General features: G+C 39.5%; 5 protein-coding genes across 7 annotated transcripts; 2 read left to right on the forward strand and 3 right to left on the reverse strand.

Annotated features, from left to right (window-relative positions):
- Positions 1–833: 833 nt before the first annotated feature.
- Positions 834–6,798, forward strand: LOC103997594 (uncharacterized). Its single transcript, XM_009418869.3, has 10 exons — positions 834–1,029; positions 1,440–1,569; positions 2,611–2,749; positions 2,832–3,044; positions 3,129–3,273; positions 5,526–5,676; positions 5,742–5,851; positions 5,936–6,033; positions 6,160–6,229; positions 6,427–6,798. Exons 1-10 carry the CDS (start codon positions 937–939, stop codon positions 6,511–6,513), a joined length of 1,236 nt encoding a protein of 411 aa, XP_009417144.1. The 5' UTR covers positions 834–936; the 3' UTR covers positions 6,514–6,798.
- Positions 6,799–7,801: 1,003 nt separating this feature from the next.
- On the reverse strand, positions 7,802–12,740 carry LOC103997596 (uncharacterized). The gene is made up of 3 exons (XM_009418870.3): positions 11,594–12,740; positions 10,451–10,739; positions 7,802–8,147 (listed from the first exon to the last, which is right to left on the reverse strand). The coding sequence occupies exons 1-3, from the start codon at positions 12,134–12,136 to the stop codon at positions 8,125–8,127; spliced, it is 855 nt and encodes a 284-aa protein (XP_009417145.2). The 5' UTR covers positions 12,137–12,740; the 3' UTR covers positions 7,802–8,124.
- A 138-nt stretch (positions 12,741–12,878) lies between these two features.
- Positions 12,879–14,666, reverse strand: LOC135649698 (1,4-dihydroxy-2-naphthoyl-CoA thioesterase 1-like). The gene is made up of 3 exons (XM_065168371.1): positions 14,530–14,666; positions 14,264–14,455; positions 12,879–13,229 (listed from the first exon to the last, which is right to left on the reverse strand). The coding sequence occupies exons 1-3, from the start codon at positions 14,656–14,658 to the stop codon at positions 13,077–13,079; spliced, it is 474 nt and encodes a 157-aa protein (XP_065024443.1). The 5' UTR covers positions 14,659–14,666; the 3' UTR covers positions 12,879–13,076.
- A 352-nt stretch (positions 14,667–15,018) lies between these two features.
- LOC135582947 (transcription factor BHLH089-like) lies at positions 15,019–19,375 on the reverse strand. Of its 3 annotated transcripts, XM_065168365.1 has the most exons (7): positions 19,016–19,375; positions 17,584–17,784; positions 17,210–17,275; positions 17,008–17,076; positions 16,855–16,926; positions 16,125–16,226; positions 15,019–15,168 (listed from the first exon to the last, which is right to left on the reverse strand). In XM_065168365.1, the coding sequence occupies exons 1-7, from the start codon at positions 19,250–19,252 to the stop codon at positions 15,019–15,021; spliced, it is 897 nt and encodes a 298-aa protein (XP_065024437.1). In that variant the 5' UTR covers positions 19,253–19,375. The 3 variants fall into 3 exon arrangements, with proteins under 3 accessions (XP_065024437.1, XP_065024438.1, XP_065024439.1); XM_065168366.1 differs by lacking the exon at positions 17,210–17,275; XM_065168367.1 differs by lacking the exon at positions 15,019–15,168 and having other exon boundaries at positions 15,751–16,226.
- A 702-nt stretch (positions 19,376–20,077) lies between these two features.
- LOC135649697 (vesicle-associated membrane protein 721-like) lies at positions 20,078–23,284 on the forward strand. Its single transcript, XM_065168370.1, has 5 exons — positions 20,078–20,388; positions 22,215–22,356; positions 22,442–22,562; positions 22,674–22,736; positions 22,871–23,284. Exons 1-5 carry the CDS (start codon positions 20,199–20,201, stop codon positions 23,012–23,014), a joined length of 660 nt encoding a protein of 219 aa, XP_065024442.1. The 5' UTR covers positions 20,078–20,198; the 3' UTR covers positions 23,015–23,284.
- Positions 23,285–23,306: the final 22 nt, after the last annotated feature.

The following is a 23,306-nucleotide window of genomic DNA, read 5'->3' on the forward strand; positions in this document are numbered from 1 at the left end:
CTTCTCACCACTGATTGCTTGTTGGTGTCGTTCGAGGAGCGATGCACGACGCAAACCCTTCGATGGATCCCCATGCTGTATTCTTCTGCTTCACGTTGGCACCCACCTCGATGCTCTCACGTCATCGGAAGGTTGTGGTTGGGGCTTCCACTGTGCAGTTGCCCACATCTTATCCCTCTCATCAGCTTCCCCACTAGCGTTGGTGTTATGATCGGATAACTTACTAAAATGTTTAGCTTAAGTTAATTGGATAAGTGTGAATTATTAATTTAAAATATTTAATTTGATAAATCAATTCGAAGTATCACAATGTCTTTCATTTATGATTTTACAGCGACAATGTTGCGCGGAGTAAAACTGTCCAAAAATGTGTATCTCCATATTGGCTCCAAGCGAGACGACATCCATAACCTTAGTTTACGTGCCTTACAAAATAATCTTATAATGATATGATAAATTATTTATCACTACGGAATTATCATCTCACGATCCTCATTATATGTATCCATAAAGCAATACATCAATTAATTTTAATTATTTTTAATCAAAAGATAAGTGATGAAAGTAATATTGGATCCCCAAACATAACGATAAATTAAGTCTTTAGCTGACACCTTCAATTTTAATTACATTATTAATACATCTTTGAAACTGAAGCTGGGTTGCCGAATCAGAGCCGTCGCTACGTGGGACCCATCCATGGGAGTTAATTGGACGGAACTCGATGCGTTTGTGATCCCACTCCGGCCCAATCCGGCCCAATCGTGACGTTTGGTTCGCCGCATCCGGTCCACCGTCGGTTCATCCACTCCTCTTTATCGGCTCGATGGACGTTTGATTAGGGTTTTGCGGCCGTTTGCTCTTCGAGCCCAGTGCTTGTGTCGACCCCGAACCCGCCCCCCTTCTCCGCCTCCTCCTTGTCGCCCGCTTTCCGATATGTCGGCTGTTGTGGCCACTTCGGAGGAGGATCCAGCGCTCGCCGTGATCCGGTTTACTGCCGAGCTCTCCTGGGCCGATGCGGGGCCGGAGGTAAAGAAGATTTACACCTACTGGGGGGGTTTTGCTCATTCGTTTTTCGATAATTATGATATGCTTTCCGGATCTAATTTGGTGACCGGTTGGATCTCTGCTTTAAGTAATGGATCAGAATGGCATCATTCTTGCACGTATTGTTCGCGTTCCAATCTCGTTTTTGGTTTCTGAAAAAGAAAGGTACTTTATTTGTGATGAATAACGTAAAGATAACAACGTTAATCCTTGTGCTTGAACAAATTCTGTTGAAAATGAGTTTTTTTTTTCTGGAGTTCATATACTTTCCGTTTTTTATGAAGTGTTCCAAGTGGATTTTTATGTGTTGTATACAGGCTCTGTGATTCTTGTTCCATTTTGCTAGTTCAGGAATTTTGATTTGATAGTTTGTTTCATATTGTTCTTGATAGGTTGCCGAAACTCAGGTGAGTGAATTATGTATGGAAGCAGAAGAATTCATGTTTAGAAGTAGGTGGCTGGATTTGGTTTCTTTAATCCTAACTTCGGCCGACTTGATAACATCTCGAGTGTCAGAGAAAGGTACAATTGCAACTTGCTTTGCTGATGATTGTAAGAATGATTTGATGGCTGGCAGATCTGTTCAATGTCTTTGGCTTTTGATCACGTTTTAGTATGAAATTACAATCAAATAAATGGTGAACAATTAGTTCTTTGCCAAACATGTTGGACTCTTGACCTTGAGTCTTTTCTTTCTCCATGTAATTATTTATTTATTTACTTTGTTAGTGCAATGCTCCATCTTAGGACCTGATAGTTTTGCTTTATTATGGTAAGGGAACTCTTGAAGCATCACTTAAAAGCCTCTTCTGTTTTATCAAATTATCTGAAAACAGATTTTATGGATCTTTTAAAATTGTTCATATTTTAACTGACCTAGACTTATCAGCAAATCACACTTACTGTTAATTTAGAGTTTGCTACTAATTGTTTTACAGTTTCACCTTCTCTCTCTCTCTCTCTCTCTCTCTCTATATATATATATATATATATATATATATATATAGAGATAGAGAGAGAGAGAGATATATATATATATATATATAGAGAGAGAGAGAGAGAGAGAGAGAGAATATGTGTGTGTGTGTGTATATATATACACACACATATATCATACTCACTGTGAAGAATAACTTTTAAATTCTGAATTTTGAAATTTGTTATTTCTTCCTTGTCGCATCCTCACTGTTTAAACACTCGATACATTCTTGAGAATGAAACTCTAATGATTAAAATATCTAAGAAAATAACATAGTGTTGATTACGAATTCATAATTTTCCATGCAGAATCTTGCTTCCTTATCTTCTTCACTGGTATTTGTTTTATTCTGATATGTAAAAAGCTTTATCAGGACATTTTTTAAGCTTTTTTCAGTATCTTGCTATATACTAGTGTTAAGACCATCCTTGGCAAATTCTTAAAGAAAGATTATGCTTGGCTTATGCAGTAGCATAGGCAAAGCACTGGTGCTAGAGTTCTTCAATCATCTTGGTAGCTATTCAGGTTTTGCCTTTGATTTTATGGTGAGGAATAAAACCATTCCACTTGTTTTCTTGTTGCAGATCTTGAGTGTATCTTTACTGTTACTTGCAACCTTGTCACAAGAGCAAATACTCCTGATGAAGCATTGGAGATGGCGAAATTAATATCCTCAAAAGTTGTACAACAACCAACTGATAGACCTGCTTTGCGACTTAAGATGTGAGGCTTTCTTCACTTTGTTTTATTTAGGGCTTTATGTTGTTGTATCACTCTCCCTTACTTGTCCACTTGTTTGAAGCAGTCTATTCAACCTCTACAACCTTCTAGAGAACCCATATAGCAGGTTCTTTGTTTATAAAAAGGCGCTTGATTTGGTAGCCAGTGGGAAAGTTGCTGAAAGCATCATTCCTTCATTTAAGAATATTGACAGCTTCTTACAAGAATGGAATATTGGAAAAATAGATCAGAGGGAACTCTTTCGTAGCATCTCAAACATTTTGAAGGATAACAAGAGGTGCAGAATAAAATGCCAATTGTTTTTCTCATCCATATCTTTGATCCTCAGTTTTCATAATGCTCCATTTTTCATGACATGCAGCATGGCAAAAGATTCTTTTGCCTTTTTGACAAGGTATTTAGCCACTTTTTCTGGTGCGGGTGAGGATGCTTACACAATGAATGAAGCCAAAGAAGAAGCTGTTCAAGCCATCATAGAATTTGTCAAGTCTCCTGATATATTTCAGGTACATCAGAAGTGTGGTCTTAGTAGTGCATTCAAAATGAAGGTTTGAATATTCAAGTCTTTTAAGAGATACTAAAACCAACGAAATGGTAAAATAAAGGAATTCGTCCTTAAAACGATAATTTCTTCAACCTTTACACATTTTTTGCTAAAGGATAAGGATCTAGAATCCCACAAAAACTGCCAAGAAGACACCAACATGATCCTAATCATCAATCTTGTACCTGCCTGTGAATGACCTCATTCACCTTTGATTATCACCATATTTTGATCTTATTAGGGTTCTTCTTTTATGAGTGTCTTAACACAGCTAACCAAGAGTTCGGCTTTTGTCGATAGGGTTCCTACCATGATTTTAAACATTTCCATTTTTCATTTTGATATCTGATGCTAACAGAAAAAAAAAAAATACATATATATATATATTATTTTTTTAACTTAATTCCACACTTTAGGTCATAATGGTTAGTACATAGGAATGGGATCCTGCTTGTGGAGAACATAATTGACCCAAAACCAAACCAAGCTGACCCAGTAAAGATTCACATCGGCCTGATCTTAGTCGATTTTTAAATGGACAATTTTGACTTTGAAGAGTGGCTGTGATAGGTGGGCTTGAGAACACAAATGCCATATTTGTGAACTCTCACTCCTGTCAGGTGGTATGCAATTTGTTGGCTACGTGTTTGTGCATAACCAGTATCATAACATGAGGTGCATGTTAGTACAACCATATTCCTTGTGCCTTTTCTGTCCTGTGCCTCCACCTTGATATAGATTCTTCACATCACATGCTCAAGCTACAATAGACTCTCCGTCTAAGCTTCTTTGCATGGGAGCTAGACCTTGTGGTTTGTCACCCATTTATCTTGCCCGTGGTGTCTGCTTTAGCACCATCAAGATATTTATGGCATCTTCTATGCTGATCTACTGCCAATAATCTTCTCACCTGATTCTGGTTTTGCTAATCTATTGTCGTTACCCTAAGTATAGTGCTTTGTATGACATATACTGCAGGAATGTTACATGCTGGTCTGCAATCAGTATGCTATTATTGGTTGAGACTATAGGCCAACGTTGAAATATCAGTTGGGCTTTTTTCGCTGGACGCCCGACCCCAAAGTGTAGTGAAAAATAAATTGATTCTTCAACCAATTCAAGTTGCTCAAATAATCCATTCCCTAGATATATATATTTTTTCTTTTGATGCACACTTCATATCAACTGCTGTTACACTTCAGTTTTGATCTCATACGCTAATATATATCATGTTAGCTGCAACCAAATGCAACATGGTTTTGGTCACAACTTGGGACCCAAATACTTTTATGCCTATGCCATTAAAGTATTGTCATATCCAAGCTATATCAGCTATAAACGACATTTGCAAAAACTCAACTGACTTCCACATCTAGTCATCATGTTAATGTATGATAGAATCGATATCTGTTGTTTTCTCTTTTTTGCCCTTTCTATTAATGTTTTTTAAGTTCCTGTATCAAGGCATCTCCTAATTTGATTGACTTTGACCCTTCACATTTGCTTTGTCTCTTATACTAAACCTTTCAATTCATTGCTAATATTCTTTTTTCAAATAGTACCTTTTTTATGCTATGCTGTGTTGTAGTAGGTCCCTAAACTTATTGAGAGCCAGGTCTCTGAGGGAAGGGAAAGCATCTGGATAGGCTTTTATTTTAAGTTCTTCACCTTAGTTACTTCCTAGTTATGTAGATAGGAAAGAAACTGTGAATTGCTATCGTTCTAATGTAATGCCATCCTAGATCACATTTAGATTCATTCACCTTGACTTATGAATGGACATGGGTTATGCATAGACAAGATATTGGCAAATCTTGAAAATTCTGTTTTACTGTCCCTTTTTTGTCCGCTAAATAAAAAAAAAATTAAGGATAAGTGGTTTATATGCCTACCTACTGATTATAGTGAAAATTAAATTTTCAACTGCTTCAAGATTATTGGAAACAGCAATAGCTTAAATAGGTTATTGAGATCAATAAAATCAATTGGCTGCGGTGACATAAAATTGTTAGTTTTAAGGTCAATAATTGATCTTGCATGTTTTTTTATGTTGCACAACTGTTGCTCCGAAAAGTATATCAGGGAAAATTTTCTGTTATTCCAAAAGTACCTAATCCCTTGTTCATTTTGAAAGAGGATGTTAACCAATTTTTATGTATATATCTTGTTTTGCTAGTAGATGCAATTTATTCTCAATATGTGATGTTCTTGCAGTGTGATTTGTTTGATATGCCTGCTGTTGCACAACTAGAAAAAGATGGGAAGTATGCATTGGTCTACCAGCTCTTGAAGATCTTTGTCACCCAAAGGCTCGATGCCTACTTTGATTTCCATGCTGCGAATTCAACTTTGTTGAAAAGCTATGGTATGTTGAACATGTTTAGTCAGGGTGCATTGTGGAGTCTTTATCTCACAGTTTCTGTTCTGCAGGGCTAGTTCATGAAGACTGCATAACTAAAATGAGGTTAATGTCGTTGCTGGATCTCAGTTCCCATGAGTCTGGGGAAATCCCATATTCTCTTATCAGGGACACACTTCGGGTAATCAAACTTTTTGTCTCACCTGTTATACTTGCACAGTGCTTAATAACTGCTGTTCTGAGGGGTTGCAATTACTTACTGCAGATCACTGATGACGAGGTAGAATACTGGGTTGTCAAAGCAATCACATCGAAACAATTAGACTGCAAGATGGATCAATTGAACCAAGTTGTGATTGTCAGGTTTACATCTAATGAAACTTATTTTAAGACATTCTCGGAAATGGTGGAATAAAGTCACGTTGCAATTGTTGATATTGTAAAATTTAAAGCACTGAAACAGGTTCCTTTCTTTTGTCTAATATGCAGCCGACATACAGAGAGAGTATTTGGGCTGTCACAATGGGAAAATCTCCGTTTGAAGCTTGGTGCTTGGAGGGTGAGTTTCTTTGCTTTTCTCTGTACCCTTATACGAGTATAATCTTAAATGATTGAACAGTAGTGTATTATTTTTAGGGCATTAGGTGCCCGTTCACACTTTTACAGTGGCGATTTTGTTTGAGCTGTGTTTTTCTCCTTTCAAATAGAGTTAGGAAACATTTTTTATTTACTTACTGCCACTCACTGCTGTTGCAGCGTAATATTGCCAATGGGATTAGCACAATTCAAGCTAACAAGATATCTGAAGGACTACAAGGAATGCAAGGATTAGCTATTCGCTGAATTTTGTGAAGTCTACATAGACGGTATCCTAGCACTGGAGAAAATTTAGTTTCGGTAGAGTGAGTACATGCTCTCTTCCAAAGTTTATTCCTTCCAAATGTTTCTCAAGCAGTTTGTGTACTCGTCGGGAATCGTATTTGTTGAGAATCTGTGATCTTTAAAATTGAACATGCGATTTTGGTTGTCATTTTGCTGCAATCGTATACATGCCTCATTTAACATTTCGTTGTGACGGTTGTGGATAAATTTCCCAGTTGATCAATCTTTATTGACTCTTCGTTGTTAGCTGGATCCTATAAATTTTTTATTTGTAGAACTGGATATATTACTAGAAATAATATGGTTTGATGAAATCATTTGAACTTTGAAGCAAGGAAATCCATAGTTGGATCATCATATGTTTATATCTATGATGATGATGTTCATATAGTCATGTTGAAGAGGAGAAAAGTAATCATATTGGAGGAAGAAGAGGAACAGGAAGGAGACGGCGGGATTATATTAGAGTAGGCTGCGGCGACGAGCGGTCTCAATCCCTGTCCCTAGCGTGCGGTTTATATAAATAAATATATATAGTAATCTTTAATTTTTTAATTTTTTTTATTTTTTTAGTTTTTTTAATTTATTCTCATTGAATATTCTTTTTGAGTTATTTTTATCATTTTACCCTTAGTCTCCACCTTATTATGGTCATTTTTGATCAGATCATGGTTGTCTATTCTTTTCTTTCACATCGATCGTCAAACCTTTAACCTTTCTTTCTTATGTATCCCTCGTTCCTTATCAGAGGAAAAACCTAACAAAAAAAAGGAATGGAATGAAAGTGATAACGATCACACTAACAAAAATGGAATAAAAGTGATATCGATCGTGATACGATGAAGGCAATTATGACGAGATCAAGGATAATCTTATTTTTTTAAAAATAAGATATGTTTTACGAGAAAAAAAAAAGATAGTTCACAAAAAAAAACATGAAAACTTAAATCTTATATATATATATATATATATTGAGAGAGAGAGAGAGAGAGAGAGAGAGAGAGAGAGAGATGATGATGTTTAAAAGAATCTTTTCGGCAAATAGAAAAGTAGAGAAGCTAGAAATTTTGAAAAAGACGTAAGAGTAAAGATAATGATGGATGGCAATTAGTATTGCCCTCAAGAAAAGTTCCAAGAATGGAAAATATTCATGTAGCTATGTCCAAATACCATAAGGTAGCTTCATAACAAGACAAGTGTGGTAGCATTCTGTGCCAAACAAGAAGGAAAGATCAACTCCTCGTTTCCATGAAACACCAAACCTCGAGAGTTGTCATCGATTTCTTCCCAAACCTTCATCAAATACAATTCAAAAGAGTCGCTCTGCCCTGAGATAATTATTATTACATCAACAGCAACGACATTCATTACGCCTCCAGCTAAATTGAAAAGAGCATTGTTAATGGATGTGCCAAACCTCTATAAGTCCTCTTTAGCAACTTTCCAAGCACAAGGGAACAAAGACTGCTACCAATATTCATACCAGCTCAACAAGAATAAAAATTAAAATGAAATGTATTTACTATGTGCCTGGAGTTGAATACAATCACCAACATGTCTCGAGTTCATCCTTTAAATGCTGAACTTTTTCGCAGCTGAAAAGGTTAGAGCAAAATCATTATTAGAGGGCACCATAAACGGTAAGTCTATTGCCAACAAAAGATAATATCATAGCATTTTAGCAGTATTTAGCTAAACCAAACAGAGGACAACAATGAGGCGATTACAAGATTCCAAACTGTGAGTATATAAGCAATGGAAGTCATTAAGAATCGTAAAACTGTATGTTATTAAGGCTATGCACTGTGCAGCAATAACAGAAAATGCAGAAAATGTTAGTTACTCTATGTATCCGAAGGAACTGAGCTGATTTATTAACATGTTCTTTTTTTGCACAAGATCTGAGATAATTAATAGAGAAATAAAAAAGAACAGTCTTCAAGTGAGAAATGAGCGAGCAACAAGTATGCATCTCAGTGTACTCTAGACTTGATCTTGTAGCCAAACTGCTTGATACGTAATTTGTAAAGCAAAAAAGCCATTCAAGACTTTGTGGGTTCAATTTGATTATCAAGTGGGATATGCGGTGCTTATCAGTAAAAAAAAACATTATGTGATGGCTACAGTATTTTTAGGACAAAAAGAGCTTGTAATTCTAGAATTAACATTATTTCAAACAGAGCATGAGGCATAGAGGTCATAATAGGCTCCTGAATTAAAAATGATATTACTTCGATAGACACCACCAGGCATAGAATCTGGATCTTGGTTAATGTAAAGGGTGCCAACGTCTGCCAGATGTTCAGGTATGGAACTGATCGGTGAAGCTATGTACATAAATTTCACTGTAGATCTGTACTCGCTTAACAATACAAGTAAATGGTTACACCACATATATTTAGAAAAGCTAAAAAAGGTAGAATTACAATGATTAATGGAAAAATTGGAAAGGGCATTGGATCACTGAACTCTGAAAGATAATTATCACAGATGCCGGGTGAGGCAAAAGCCACGTACATGCACGCAGAAACCAAATTCATAGAAAAATTGGTATACAAAAAATTTATACTATTTGTTGTTTATTAAGAGAGTCTTATTCTTAGAGAAATAGAATAGCATGATCGACTGCATATGTATACTACAAGTAACAAGAAAAAAACATTGTCATTTTGCAAACCCCAACATCATTTTGTTCAAAAACTAGAATTACAATGTCCTCTTAAGTTTGCAAATTCAATCGAGCGTCCTTACATAAAAATGTTGAATCACAGAAAGGAAATTGACCATCAACATGCATGATTTGACCATCAGATTTCCAAAGAAAGATCCATATTTACTGCCAGGAGCATACCTATCATAAATGTTGGACATAATGATCCAAAAGCACCAATATAGAAACACAAGCAAGTACCATCTGTTGATGAAGAATGGTGTTTCGAAAAACATTTTTCATGGGTATGACACTGATAACCTGTAACATTTATACCTAAAGGGGTAGGATTGAACTGACATGTTGTTCCGCTCAACCCAAGGAAGAACTGCTAAAGAAACCTAAGTGGGAATTACTGCATATATGAAGTTGTAGCTCATTGTCATTCATTTGGGGAGTTTTTCCTTTTTCACTTTAGTCTTGGTGGGAGTTCATCAAAGATCTTCATGTGGATGTTAGGATTTGACTTCATCACCCTTGTATTCTTTTCCTATGAACCTTCCTTCGGAATAATAAATTGAGAAGTTAATTACCCCATCCTTAACAAATAACAAAAAAAGAAAGGAATAGACCAAATGTGTATTTCTTTCATCCTTTGAACGATAGTTATTTTTCTGGCTGGTTTGAAGCAGTCCAAATCCAAGTACGACATTTAAGATTATACAATCGCTCCCCATATATCTGCCTTATATCCACCACAGGCTGCAAAAAGTGCGATCAGGCAAGGATAATGTCTAAGCATGATCTACCATCCATAACTACTGATCAATCGGATATGATATTTCAACAACCAGACACAAGTTAATCAACAAATTTGACAACTGTGTCATTTATGGGTGATGAACAAAATTTACTCTGGTCCTCATGAAAACAAATACAGAAATTCTAACATCGGAAAAAATATTTCTAGTTATTAATATCAAGCAAGAAAAAGGTCCCTATCAAATGAACTTCATCATATCAAAAGAAACTGCAGCGACACATGAAGAGCCTAAATAATCTTTTTGTAGGATATAAAACAATTCCTGGGGCATAAAAGGTGTGCCTGATGCATTAGCAATTAACAATCTAACAAGCTTGCAAATCCACTGTGAGCACAGATTAACTGAGCAAGGAAAACTAAATAAAATATGCATAACATAAAAGTGCAGCTTAATGCAGTACAACTCGAAAATTCGACAAACTCACCTTTTGAATTGCCATCGACCACAACAAGCCGCATTGTCGTGTTGTTTGGTGGTAAGTGCAGATAAAGAGGAATCAGGTGCTGGTTCAATGGATTCCGGGTGCACACAATTATGTCATCAAGCTTTGTTTCCTCTTTCAACTTCTGTGTCACTTCAGGTACGCTTGTCCCAATGAAAGTCACATGAGGCCACTCAACACTGTCATCCACATTTCCATTATCATCTGCGACAGTGAAGTAGATACTGCGACCTTCCACCTTGTGCAGCGGACCAGAAAAAGAATCTGATGACTGCAGAAGGAAGGAATTTCAAGTTTTATGCTTGGGGTTTCAAAAGCAAGCACTAATCTATCAGTATGATTAGTGCAGGCACTTGACTCTTGAAGCACTAAAATAATTAGGATAATCAAAACAACAAAAAGAAACAAGCTAGTTTAACATCTAAATAGCAGGCATTGCATTAAAATAGTAAATTTGAGATCTAAAACAAGACAATGGATGATTCCTGGAGCAGTTAACATTTAGGAAATATTAGATCAATAAATACATTTAAGAAATAGCAAGACATGCAGATTCGGTAACACTTTCAAGAACTAGACATCATGACTTTTGACAATGGATTCTGTAAATTTAGATCTAGAGAAAGAGAACCACAGGAAATTTGGGAGGAAAATAGAGATATCATTTTGAACACTAATTTGAACAATTCAAGAACATCATGGCCACAACAAAAAGAAAGCTCTATATTAATGAACAAAAAGAAAGGGCCAATTTTTTTAGTTTGGAAGTAAATTAAAAATCACATTTTCATCACTACTCTGAAGTCTGAACAATACGAGAACATCACAATCACAACGAAAAGCATGTTCCGCATCAATCAATAAATAGATAAAAGCGAATCTTTTCAATCCAGATGCAAAGTGAAAAATCTCACTTCCATCACAGATGCAAATACTTTGAGAACATCACAATCACAATAAGCAAGGATGCTCTACTTTTGACCAATAAATAAAGAAGGAAGCAATTTAATAACATCTTGTCGATCACAAATGCAAACAATTCGATGACATCATAATCACCATAAGAAAGGACGAATATCTGCATAGATTCATCAAATTAAAAGAATAGCAAAGCAGCAAATCGACCTCTAGACTGGACAATCTGGAGGAAGAGGCCGACGAGGAGGAGACGGCAGAAGATGCACTGACGTGCTGGTTGGGTATGCGGGCAGGCTGGGGCAGGATCTCGACGACGTCAACGTCCCATAGGATCCAATCCTGGGTGGAGGTGCGGTGGGGGACGTCGTGGGTGACGGAGTTGCGCCACGGGGGGAGGCCGCCGTTGCCGCGGAGATAGTTGCCGTAGCGGGTCTTGAGCTTGACCTGGGATCCCTCACGGAGGGGCTCCCACTCGAGGGAGGAGTCGAGGCGAGCGGGGAGGGTCTGTGAGACCTTCTTGCCGGTGACGCCGAGGAGGAAGGGCTCGTTGGAGGCGGTGAGGTAGCGGCCGTAGCAGCTGCGGAGGCGGAGCACGTGGGGGACGCTGTCGACGCGCTCCACCGTCCACCGGACGCCGCGGGAGGTGCCGTCTCGGTCCTGCGTCACGTGCTCCTCGTCCTCGTCCGCCACCAGGTACTTGTCGTGGTGGCTCCGCAGCCGCACCGCCTTCGCCCGGGCGAAGAACTCCATCAACAAATCCGAATGCCTTGTATCCAACTTCTGAAATCGAAACCGATCAATTCATCGATTTCAATTCCAGACGACGGAGATCGATGGAGGCCGCGAACTCGCGTTCATTTATTGCTTGGCGAGAACGAGTACAAAGCCGAAAAGGTTAGCCATCATGCTGTCTCGCACCGGACACAGCCCAGAATTTTTGCTCTCACAACACGTGAACGGGCCCACCGGGAACGAGGACAAACAAGACGATACCGTGTTCTTACAACAAACAGGAAATCCTCAGCAGACGGATGAAGCGCGTAAGATTAGCTACCTAAGTCGGGCCGGAGTTCACCAATTTACCCCGTCGCATCGACCTCCTTTAGGGACGGCGCGAAATGGTCGTTGACTCGCCTTCTCTCGGATAGAACGCTGGCCGTTGACTTTTCGGGAATTGCGGGAGCTTTATCGGGATCGACTAGGATCACCTCCAAGCATTCCACCGACGGTCGTTCAACGACCATGATCGCAACAGGGGCCTCTTACCAATGGACGGTTAGGATAGGAGGACGGACTGTGCCAAGAAAACATAGCGTTGGATAGGATCAAAACCCATATCAATACTCCGCGAGATTGAGGCCGCAAGCTCTGCAATTATTGGACACAATCGGACAGGCAGTTTGCTTTGCCTGTAGCCTTCCTGCAAATCTGAATGAATGAATGGAAGAACCTGACAGATCTGTGAGATCAAAGACTGCATGACAATTAACAATAAATACAACAAGTAATAAGGTCATTTATTTAGCATTGGGATATCATTAATGTCCATAATACATCTTAGATGTCATTTTTGTGGTTGCATGTATGAAGTAGCCTGGAGTGAGGACACCTGAATAGCAGACTGAAACTGAAACTACAGTTGCAGTAGGGTTTGCATCCATTGGTGACAACTTGTACATGCAGCTGGAGCTTATAGCCTGGCATACTTCTTCAAGGGTTCTCCTGCATCTTTTGCATTGTCTGGCACAGGCATGTTTGCTAGAAGAGTGATCCTTGATGAGGATGTTAGGATCCCCTTTTCCGAGCCAGCCTGATCCATCTTCCATAGATGGACCTCCCACACCTGAATCGAAACATCAAACAAGTATGTTCACACCCATTTCAAAATTGCCATGAAATTTACTTCAGTAACATAAAAAACACTTTCAAGAATATTCAAAAAGAAACTGAAAAATGGCATCCTACAAATTCAGATTAATCATAATAGCCAACAATCAAGATCAGGTCTTTAATGTTATCTAACTGAAGTACACATAAATGAAGCCTTCAATGGAAAAACTATAACCCTAAAAAAATCAGAAACTTCACCTCAGGAATGCTACCATACCAAATCTCCAAGGGCTTAAGTTAGCACCAATTTAAGAATGGACTGTCTCTGCACTTGTGTGTTTTATATGCAAGTGTTTCCTTCAGGATAGTTTATTAAGTATCTAGTGTATATATAAGACATTATTTGCAGTTATATATGTGAATACAAGTCAATACCTAAAGAAAACACTACAACATCTTAAGCCACATAAGGTTTTGATGCTTAATTTTCATTATTCAAATATGAGATGCTCCTAAGATTTGTGTACCATATCCATGTATATATGTATATATATACTCGAAGGTCAAAAAATAGGAGACGCTAATCGTTTGGGACGGATACGGGAGCGACAAGAACCCATCATTATTTTTCCCTATGATTCACGGTTAGCCTTACCAACCGACCTCGCGATTGGCGTAACAGATGGACCCCGCAACAGGCGCCCGAAATTGGTAGGCCACAACTCCTCAACGGCATTTTAACCACACAAAGGTATGGGAAGAATGAATCGACCCTTTATCGGCCGTTAAGATGTCGCCACGTGGAAGCCACGATCACGATTTCTCAGCATCTGTTTGGGGACAGGTGCAGAGGCAATCGTGCTCGCTTCCTCCACGTACCCGTCCCCGGTATGCTCGTCTACGCGACACCTACCCGCGTGGTGATTGACATGCGGGTCACGCTCCCGCTAGCACACTGATGTGGGTCCCATGACGGTGTCGTTGGGTCTTCCTTTCCAACGAGGGAAAGAGGGAAGAGGGAGGAGGGAGGGGGAGGAGGCGGAGGACCTGAATCGTTTTGCCGGCGTGGAGCGGGGTGGCCTCGGCGAAGACGCGGTCGCCGACGCGGGCGCTGCGGTGGTGGTTGATGCTGAGCTGGATCCCGGCCACCCGCCGGTACCCGGACGCGATGTGCGCCCCGATGCTCGCCAGCGCCTCTGCTATCAGAGCCGATATGCCGCCGTGGAGCACCTTGAACGGCTGCCACCACTTCCCAACCCCATCACAAATCCAAAATCAAGCACAACAGCAGTCGGAGACAGCGGCGCGCGCACCTGGCAGCAGCTCTCGGTGACGGTGAGCCGGCCGTTGACCCTAGCTGCGGAGACGACGTCGATCTCGAAGCCGATGGCGTATAGCGTCGTGTCCAGCTCCGCCGTCTTGGATGTCGGTGGCTTCGCCATAATCGCCTCGTCTTCTTGTTCTTCGTCCGACCAAGGGAGCAGAAGGTGGGGAATGGATTCGAGTCCTCCCGATGTATTGCAGGATAGTGAAGAAGGTGGTCACAGCAATTCAATTATTGTGGTTGGAGTTGGTGGTAGGTGGCGCCGATTGACTTTGGTATCTAGTGCTCAGAATAATAGATAGGTATAGGTGTTTGCGTGCCGGAATTTAGCTTTGAGCGATTTGCTGGTGGCTACCCAAGAAGACTCTTTGGTACTTCTCACCAGTGTGTCATCTCTCTGGGGCGAGCATTGTCGAACGCCGTCTGTCTTAATTCAACCCGTCTGTCTCTGTCATCACCCTCCCATAACTCTCCCACCTTATCTCCAACCCGTCGTGCCCACCAAAATGTTCACTGTCGTATGGACGGAGACAAGCTGGGAGAGTCGAGAGAGAGGGGCGACAGAGGCAACGTGACGGAGCGGAAGCTGGACACGATGGAACTGAGGTGGTGACCCGACGATGCCCATCTGAAGCGAGAGGTCATAGCAAGGATGAATTAGTAGTGAGCAAGTTATTATTATCATTTTATCTACAAAGATCAGAATGATTGCATAACAAAGGATTAAAACCGAGAACAAGTGAGTAGTTTGTTTGATCACTTTAAGTACAAATGTGGGAGAAAACATGGTCTCATGTTTTCATAGGTCAACTACTACGGTCAACAAATGGACGTGAATATTTCTAAGCAAGTTGACTTTCGGTTTCCGTGCCTATTACTTGATTAAGCATCATGCTGACATGAGCAACATCAGTATGGCTCTTGGTCAATTCATGAGATCAAAATAATGCTCCCATGCTTATGTTAGTAACATCAATAAATGTAACAGGAGTCAGGATTCAGAAAGAGATTAAACTTAATCTTGGCTGCAAGATGTATTTGCTGGTCATAACACAACTAGCAATTGAAGTATTCTAAGTCCAACCATCTTAAATGATAACCTAAATAGAAACATTGTCATGCATCCGACACTGATTTAGCTCACATGGGATGACAATGGAAGAAGTAGAGATCAAGATACTTCACCAGAAAACTAGGAGACTACACGAGATATGGAAAGCATTGATCAGGCATCTTATTAACTGTCATAGAATCTTGGCAACAGGAAACAAAATTACTTTGGGATGTCACCAATCCACTAGCTATTTCACATGATAACACAGTCACTGGAGAATCCCATAAAGGGGAATGAACAAAAAGTAAAATTACCTCATCCAGTTCTACGCGATGGAACCTACTCAAACTTTGTTTTGATGCATCACCTTACTGGCATAATGCCTTCAGTTGGATTTCGGAATTCGCTTAAATCAACAGAAGGAGAGATGAATAACCTAAACCCATGGATTTGATTCATTCTTGTATGTACTGATTGCCCATGTAAGAGGTGTACCGGAATTATGTCACTCTCTCTAAAGCACCACCAACCTGCATATGAAGCCATTCTGTTGCTGAACCTTGCTCATATTCCCTTGCTGCCTGTGAGCTGAATGGTAAACTAGAAGCAGTATCGTATGCCTGAGCACCAAACTGAAATTTAGAAGCCATGTATTAGCTATATTTTGTGAATCAAAGCAAGAGATTAGAGCAGAACAGTGAAATTTAACATGCCGAGTAACACAAAAGGCAGACACATCCACAAGCAAGGCAGGCACAGCATTTCAGACAAGAAGGGTAACTAAACTGCACAAATGACAAACATAGAGCATACTGAAACATTGCTTCATGTCATCGGATATATTTTCAGATGTGCAAAAAATCCTTAGATCCAAACATGATGACATTATGTGCCCCCTGTGATGGTGGTCCATAGGAAATGGAGACAAAATGACCAGTGATGAGCTAAACCAATGTCCATGCTACATGGTTTGACGATACGGAATACCCAACCACGAAATCTGCATTCCTCCACAGAACAATTAACCCAGGTTTAGCAATTGCATATGCAATCATTGCATATAGCAATTGCCCCGAAATGCAGTTAATTAACCAGAAGCTCTGTCCCGAAATGTTTTTTCCATGAGCACTGAAGACCAGTAATCTACTGGTACTTCAAAAAATAATCAACCATACACACAAACTAAAACATAAACCAATCATGCATACAAACTACAAAAAAAGCTATTAAATTTTGTTTCCTTTTCATTATTCAACTTACATCTTTATGAGGAAAGAATTCAAAGCCAGAATTAACATGAGAAGTGACAGCTTCGAGCTTCATTGATAGAAACTGCAAAATAAGATTTAAAGGCCTAAGTGGTTCATAACAAAATTAGACAATTGACAGTATCAAACAGTGGAATGTGCATACCTCAACCTGGTGCTGCAGTGCTTGGATGTAATTTATTATCTCATCCAGAATTGATGCTTTGCCAATTACCTGCTTATGTGATAGTTCTGTATTAAGAATAAAGAACACCAACCAAGCAATTCTTCTCAAGTGTATGATATCAAGCAGCACATAGTCTATATTTTTTGGCAAAATAATATATAAGGAAATCTTAACAGCAAACCTTGTTACATCCTGGCACCAAATCCTGGAGAATCTTCATTCGCTCACTTATTTTTTCTCTCCTCGCCTACCAACAAATGTAATTAAATTATATGATGGCTGGAATGGTGATTTTTATGGCAAAATAACACCCTGGAATCCTGTGCTTGACATTTAAACAGTGCTAATCTAGCAGGTACATGTGGGCAATTGGTTTTGTCTAATTTCATGTGTCATGTATGTTCTAGTGAGAACAAGCATGATAATAACTCCGTGCTGTCCTCATCATAGCTGTCAACATTTAAAGAAATTAACCTCGAGGTGTGTTGATGTAAACTCCAAGGATGAGATTATAACATAACACAATAAGATAGCCATAGCATGAAGCATACTTACTCTTTCAGCCAGGCTGTGGCTGTCTGTTGCTTGACCCCTTCTTGCCCTCACATGGATGTAATCATGCTTTGGTGGCTCAGATGTTCCAGGATTTTGATCAATTATCTTGTTACCGTTGCCCGAAGATGCGTCAACCTCAGTTTTAATACTGCCAATCTCATTAGTGTGCATGGCCTTGAGACACTTAGTTTCATTATCCATCTACAAAGAACAAAAGATTCAAACAGTAATGAAAAACCAAAAAAGAAAGAAAAAGTACAATGCCCTAGGTCTTGAGCTGGATGGTAACAGTTTAAAAGATTTATTTGCAAGCTCTTGAAATGACGCCTACAGCAAATAGTGGTCAAGTATACTGTTTGGTTTAGTTCCATGGAAGATTAATAATAGTGGTTGAATCATAGACCAGCTGTTGTCTAAATATTTCAGCTGGTTGTCCACGGGAGTCCCATTCGAAGTTTAGTTAATATTTAAGTAATCTATTTGGTAAGTCTAATTGTATCTCTCTGTAGATCTCTTCAGTTTACTTTCATCTACAGAGTCCTGTTAGGGTAATCTTAATGTGTCTATCAGTCTGTCAAACGGGGACCTGCCCGCCTGTCCAGATGATCACTGGGATTACTGAGATTTATCTACATGACAACTGAGATTAAAAGAGTGTTCTGTTCTAAAATGTCCATGATAACTGAGGTTAAAAGAGTGTTTTGTTCTAGAACGGCCTTGCTTGCCCACTTCTTTTTCTAGTCATTTGATTCCTCTAATTGTCCATTATTTGTGTTTCTTCTGCCGTGTTGTCAACACAAATCTAATAGCTTTTCCATCTAATTCACTTCTGCAATTGAATAAATTTAACACTTTGTGGAGTAATCTAGCAACTGCGAGGTTACGTCATATACCTAATCTCAAACAATCAAAGCTAGATGTACAGAAAGAGTCATCTAAAATTGAGAAACTTAGGACAAGAGCTGAGGCTACAACATGGAAAAAGTTAAAGCTTATCCAAGTGGATATTGTTCTTATCATACTGATTCGTGCATAAATAACACATTAAAAAATTCAAACATGTAGAATGGTGAACAATAATGAGATAACTAATTAAAGAACCATGCAACTTAGTGGCTAATCTGTCGTACAAGGACAGCAAGTGCAAGTTACCGATAAGCAAGAATCTAATTTGAACTTGAGTTCAATATTTGAATGATCGTAAATACATACATGCAGAGACGTATTTCTCATCTATCACTATGCAACCAAGATCAGGCAATCAAATTCACAGCAGGTTACTAAAAACTAGATTTTTTGAAGGACATTATTCCTATTGGTCTAAGATCGTAACTTTCAACCAATTCAAACATCAATCGAACCAAATGAGAGATAGATCGGAGCCCCAACAAACAAGTTACACGAGAAATCACACAAATGGTGGAAAAAGTACCAAGCCCTGGCCACCGCTAGTGGAGGCAAGCTTGGAGGACTCATCGTCCGACGCAACCGAATCCCTCTTCCTCCTCCTCCCCTTGCTGTTCCTCCCGCTCTGATCCGTCACCGCTGACTCCTCCGCCGGCGCGCCTCCGCCCAGTCGCCGGATCACGGGCCCCAGGGGCGGCGGCGCTCCGACCATGGGGAAGGGACACATCTCTGGCCCCAGCGACGACAACGACGCCCGATCCATCGCGGGAATATCGACTAAACTTGGAGCCGACGCCGCGAGAGCGTGCGATCGATCGAAGGGGGAAAGGTTGGATCGGATTTGCAGTCAATGGAAGGGAGCTAAAGAAAGGCAGGGAGGGGTTTCACTTCGCTATCAGTGAAGTAAAAAGGGGAGCTCAAAATACTGGTAATTTTTCATCTCAGTCCTTTTCTTTAGTGTATTCGTACAATAAGTACCTGACAGAGGGAGTACGCGTCGCTCAGCCAAGAATGAGAGATAAGAAGAGTTAAGTTTTTATCTCAGTCCTTCTATTTCTCGTATTTGTACAAAAGGACCTGAAATCTAAATTGAGATAGGAGACTTAAGTTTATTTCGATTAGACTGGAATTTATCGACATAATGATCGGTGATGACTTTTGAATGATTTATGCTTAGCTTAATTCTGATTACTACTTCACACATTTTAACGTAATATATAGATATTTTACTATCATAAAAATTATATTTTAATTAAATTAAAAAATAATGAGGACTTTAGTGAAAGAACTCGTTTTCAACTTTCCATTTACACCCTCACTAAAACTCAAAATGGCGCTCTCAGTTCTACAAACTTTCCATATGACCCCACAACATTTTCAAAATTAGTTCTTGTTATTAACGTCGGGTACAACAATATTGTGCTGTGGCCTAGTTTTAGATTATAATAAAGTACAAGGACTGTAATACAATAAAAGCAAAGGAAGAATAAGAAAATAAGAACTTTTTATTTATCTCCTCAAAGATTATAATATTACTACACACTCACTAGATATAAATAAACCTTTCGCTTATCATTTCCAGTCTGGAGGAGGGAATAGGAGGCACTTTTTGGATTCTTTCCTCTCTCCGTGGTCGCCGAGATCGGCGTCTCTTTGTCTCCATCTCGCTTCAGTCGATCAAGGGGTGGGGTTTGATCGGGGATCGGGAGATGGGGCAGCAGTCGCTGATCTACAGCTTCGTCGCGCGGGGGACGGTGATCCTGGCGGAGTACACCGAGTTCTCGGGCAACTTCAACAGCATCGCCGCTCAGTGCCTGCAGAAGCTCCCCGCTAGCAACAATAAGTTCACCTACAACTGTGACGGGCACACCTTCAACTACCTTGTCGAGGACGGATATAGTGAGTGTCTTGGATCTCGATCCTGAGTGTCGAGGGTTTCTGCTTGACTCGGTCGATCGTCCTCGTGGTTTTGGCGTGCCGGACGATGTCGGCTGCCGATTGATGGGTTTGGGATGGGGAGTGCATGTTCTGATTGATTTGGGGGTTGTCTAGGGTTTCATGAGGTTAGGATTTCACTTCTTCAATATCGTGATGTTTCTGGAGCAATTAGGGGATTCGTTGCCGCTTCTGATATTTTGATTGTTCGTCTTATTGAAGGATGGGCTTTAAGTGAGTACCGGTTTCGGTTGATTTGGGTACATTCCTATCTAGTGGGAATAGCGAATGGAGCAGGAGATGATTCTTCTTGTAAATATCTTATTGTTAGCGTTGGTTAGGATGTTTTTATAGTGGCCATTGGATCGGCAAATTATATTCAGCTGCAAGGAAAATTTTAGGAATATTTTGTCCCTTTTTGCTTGTTGAGATTGATGAATAGCAGTAGAAGTATCACTTAAGAGTAAATTGATTCAGAACTGCAAGATCCAAATAGTGAATTGGACGATCTAGTGAAGGTCGATTGAATGCACTCTCTAATATAAAGGCATCACATTTCATTTGTGTTATACATGCTTAATTGGATGTAGAAATGTGTTTCTATTAGACTATGGCATTGGTTGAAGTATGGAAGTTTAGTTAAATCTGTTTCCAAAAGGTGTTGTTTGATGTCTTTTTTGTTTGATAATCTGTATTATTGATAATGACTAGTAGATTGTCTGTATTTTTTTACCTTGTTTAAGCCCATTATAAAGGTGTAATTGATGTTTGCATCTTTGCCAAGGTTTGGAGTATTGATTGGAAATTTACCAGGAATGGTCTCCATCTACCTTTCAGGTGGAGATTCCTGCTCTTTTTTTCTTTCTTTAGTTACAAGTCAGTTCAGACTTCCATCGTGCCTTCACCAGTAACTAAGAACTTACCTGTGGTTTTGACATCTGTTTGAGAGTTCTTTGTCTATCTTGAGCTTAGATGATTCAAATGTTGTCATCTACCACCGGCCACCATTTGTAAGTAATCATACATTTTATGTAGTTAAAACGTTGCCATTGATGATTTCAGTCAGTCTTTTATTTTGAAAATATTGCTGGAATACCTTTTAGTCATGTATCTCCAGTGCAATCAGTGAACCATTGGGAAGTTGGTCGCTGTCATAGAGTGGTCAAATCTAGGTTAGGCTTTCAAGAATAACACAATTTTGGCTGATATAAGCAGTTGTTTAATATTTATTAGATGTCATGTTTTGTTCTACTGGGATGGTGAAGTGGGTGGTCTATATTTCTAGTGCTTTAGATGTTTTGGAAACATTGACCAATTTGTTGTATGAGAATCAATATCATATCTAAGTAAATTTTATTTGCAGCACCAAGTGCATCTATGGTCTTTTGTATTACTACATGGAAGCATGGACATTGGACAGTTTTGTGGGAAGGTTCACAAACTGGGTAAAATCCTATAGTTTGCCCAGTGTTCATCTTTGGGACATGTACTTTGATTTTTCTTTTCCTGGTAAATATGATTCAAGGGGATACTGTTGGGTCTAATTCCTCATGGACTTCCATTATGTGTACCTTTAACTTGATTGGAAGACTCGTTGTCATGCCATTTTGCTTCTTAGCGAAGGTCCCTTAGCTTCTTGAGATTCAATAACTTTGACGGTCCAAGAGCCACTATATATTTATTCTCGTGCAATGAATATGCATTTATCTTATCGACAAGTAATATTTTAGAATTTAAGTGAGAATCTTAAGTTTTAGTCTGGATCTTAAGTGAAGTCGTGAATCTTGCAGCATATTGTGTAGTTGCTGTTGAGTCAGTTGGCAGGCAAATTCCCATTGGCTTCCTGGACAGGGTGAAGGAGGACTTCAACAAAAGATATGGAGGAGGAAAAGCTGCAACGGCCTCAGCCAATAGCCTCAGCCGCGAGTTTGGGTACTAATTCCTGATGACCACTTAAGTGTTCATCCTTCTCATTGTCTAAGCATGTTTAATAACGAATCTCTTACAAACATACCAGGTCCAAGCTTAAAGAGCAGATGCAGTACTGTGTAGATCACTCCGAAGAGATCAGCAAGCTTGCCAAGGTGAAGGCTCAGGTTTCTGAAGTCAAAGGAGTTATGATGGAAAACATTGAGAAGGTGTGTAATCGTTACCATCTATTTGTAAAGTTCATGCTTGGCATGCTACTTTTGTACAGTGGTGTGGCATCATCGATGCTTTTCTTTTGATCGTCTTTCTTGATTCTTTAGGTTCTTGACCGTGGGGAGAAAATTGAGTTGCTTGTTGACAAGACAGAGAACCTTCGCTCCCAGGTATGCAAACCAAACTTATCATGATGTTGGTTTCTTGTCAAAGCCGTGCTATCAATTTCTTAGCACACAGTATCTGTCAACTTTCTCTGATGAGATTCTTAAATACGATGGATATCTGCTGTTTGGTAACACAGGCACAGGATTTTAGACAGCAAGGGACAAAGATGAGGAGGAAAATGTGGCTACAGAATATGAAGGTTAAGCTGATCGTCTTGGGCATAATTATTGCGCTAATTCTTATCATAGTTTTGTCCATATGCCATGGCTTCAAATGCTAGCATCTATGGATCTGTGACCGTCACAACCACCCGTTCCCCTGTAAGACTGGTGCTGTGTCTTAGTGTAGCCTATTAGTTTCATAAACCTTGGTGACTTGTGCTTCAGCATTTACATTTGCAGAATGAGTATTTTGTTTGTCTTCTTGTCTGCTGGGTACCAAGACGGTATTAGCTCAGTGTGTCGTATGCCATGCCGTGTAGCCTAAGAACAGAATTGCTTTTTTGTCATCGTGGCTTATCTTGTTCTTCAAGTATTATTTTCTTGTGGTAGGATTTGGTGTTTTGGACTCGA

This window comes from Musa acuminata, chromosome BXJ3-9 (assembly GCF_036884655.1).
Source record: "Musa acuminata AAA Group cultivar baxijiao chromosome BXJ3-9, Cavendish_Baxijiao_AAA, whole genome shotgun sequence".
In the NCBI taxonomy this organism is placed as follows: domain Eukaryota; kingdom Viridiplantae; phylum Streptophyta; class Magnoliopsida; order Zingiberales; family Musaceae; genus Musa; species Musa acuminata.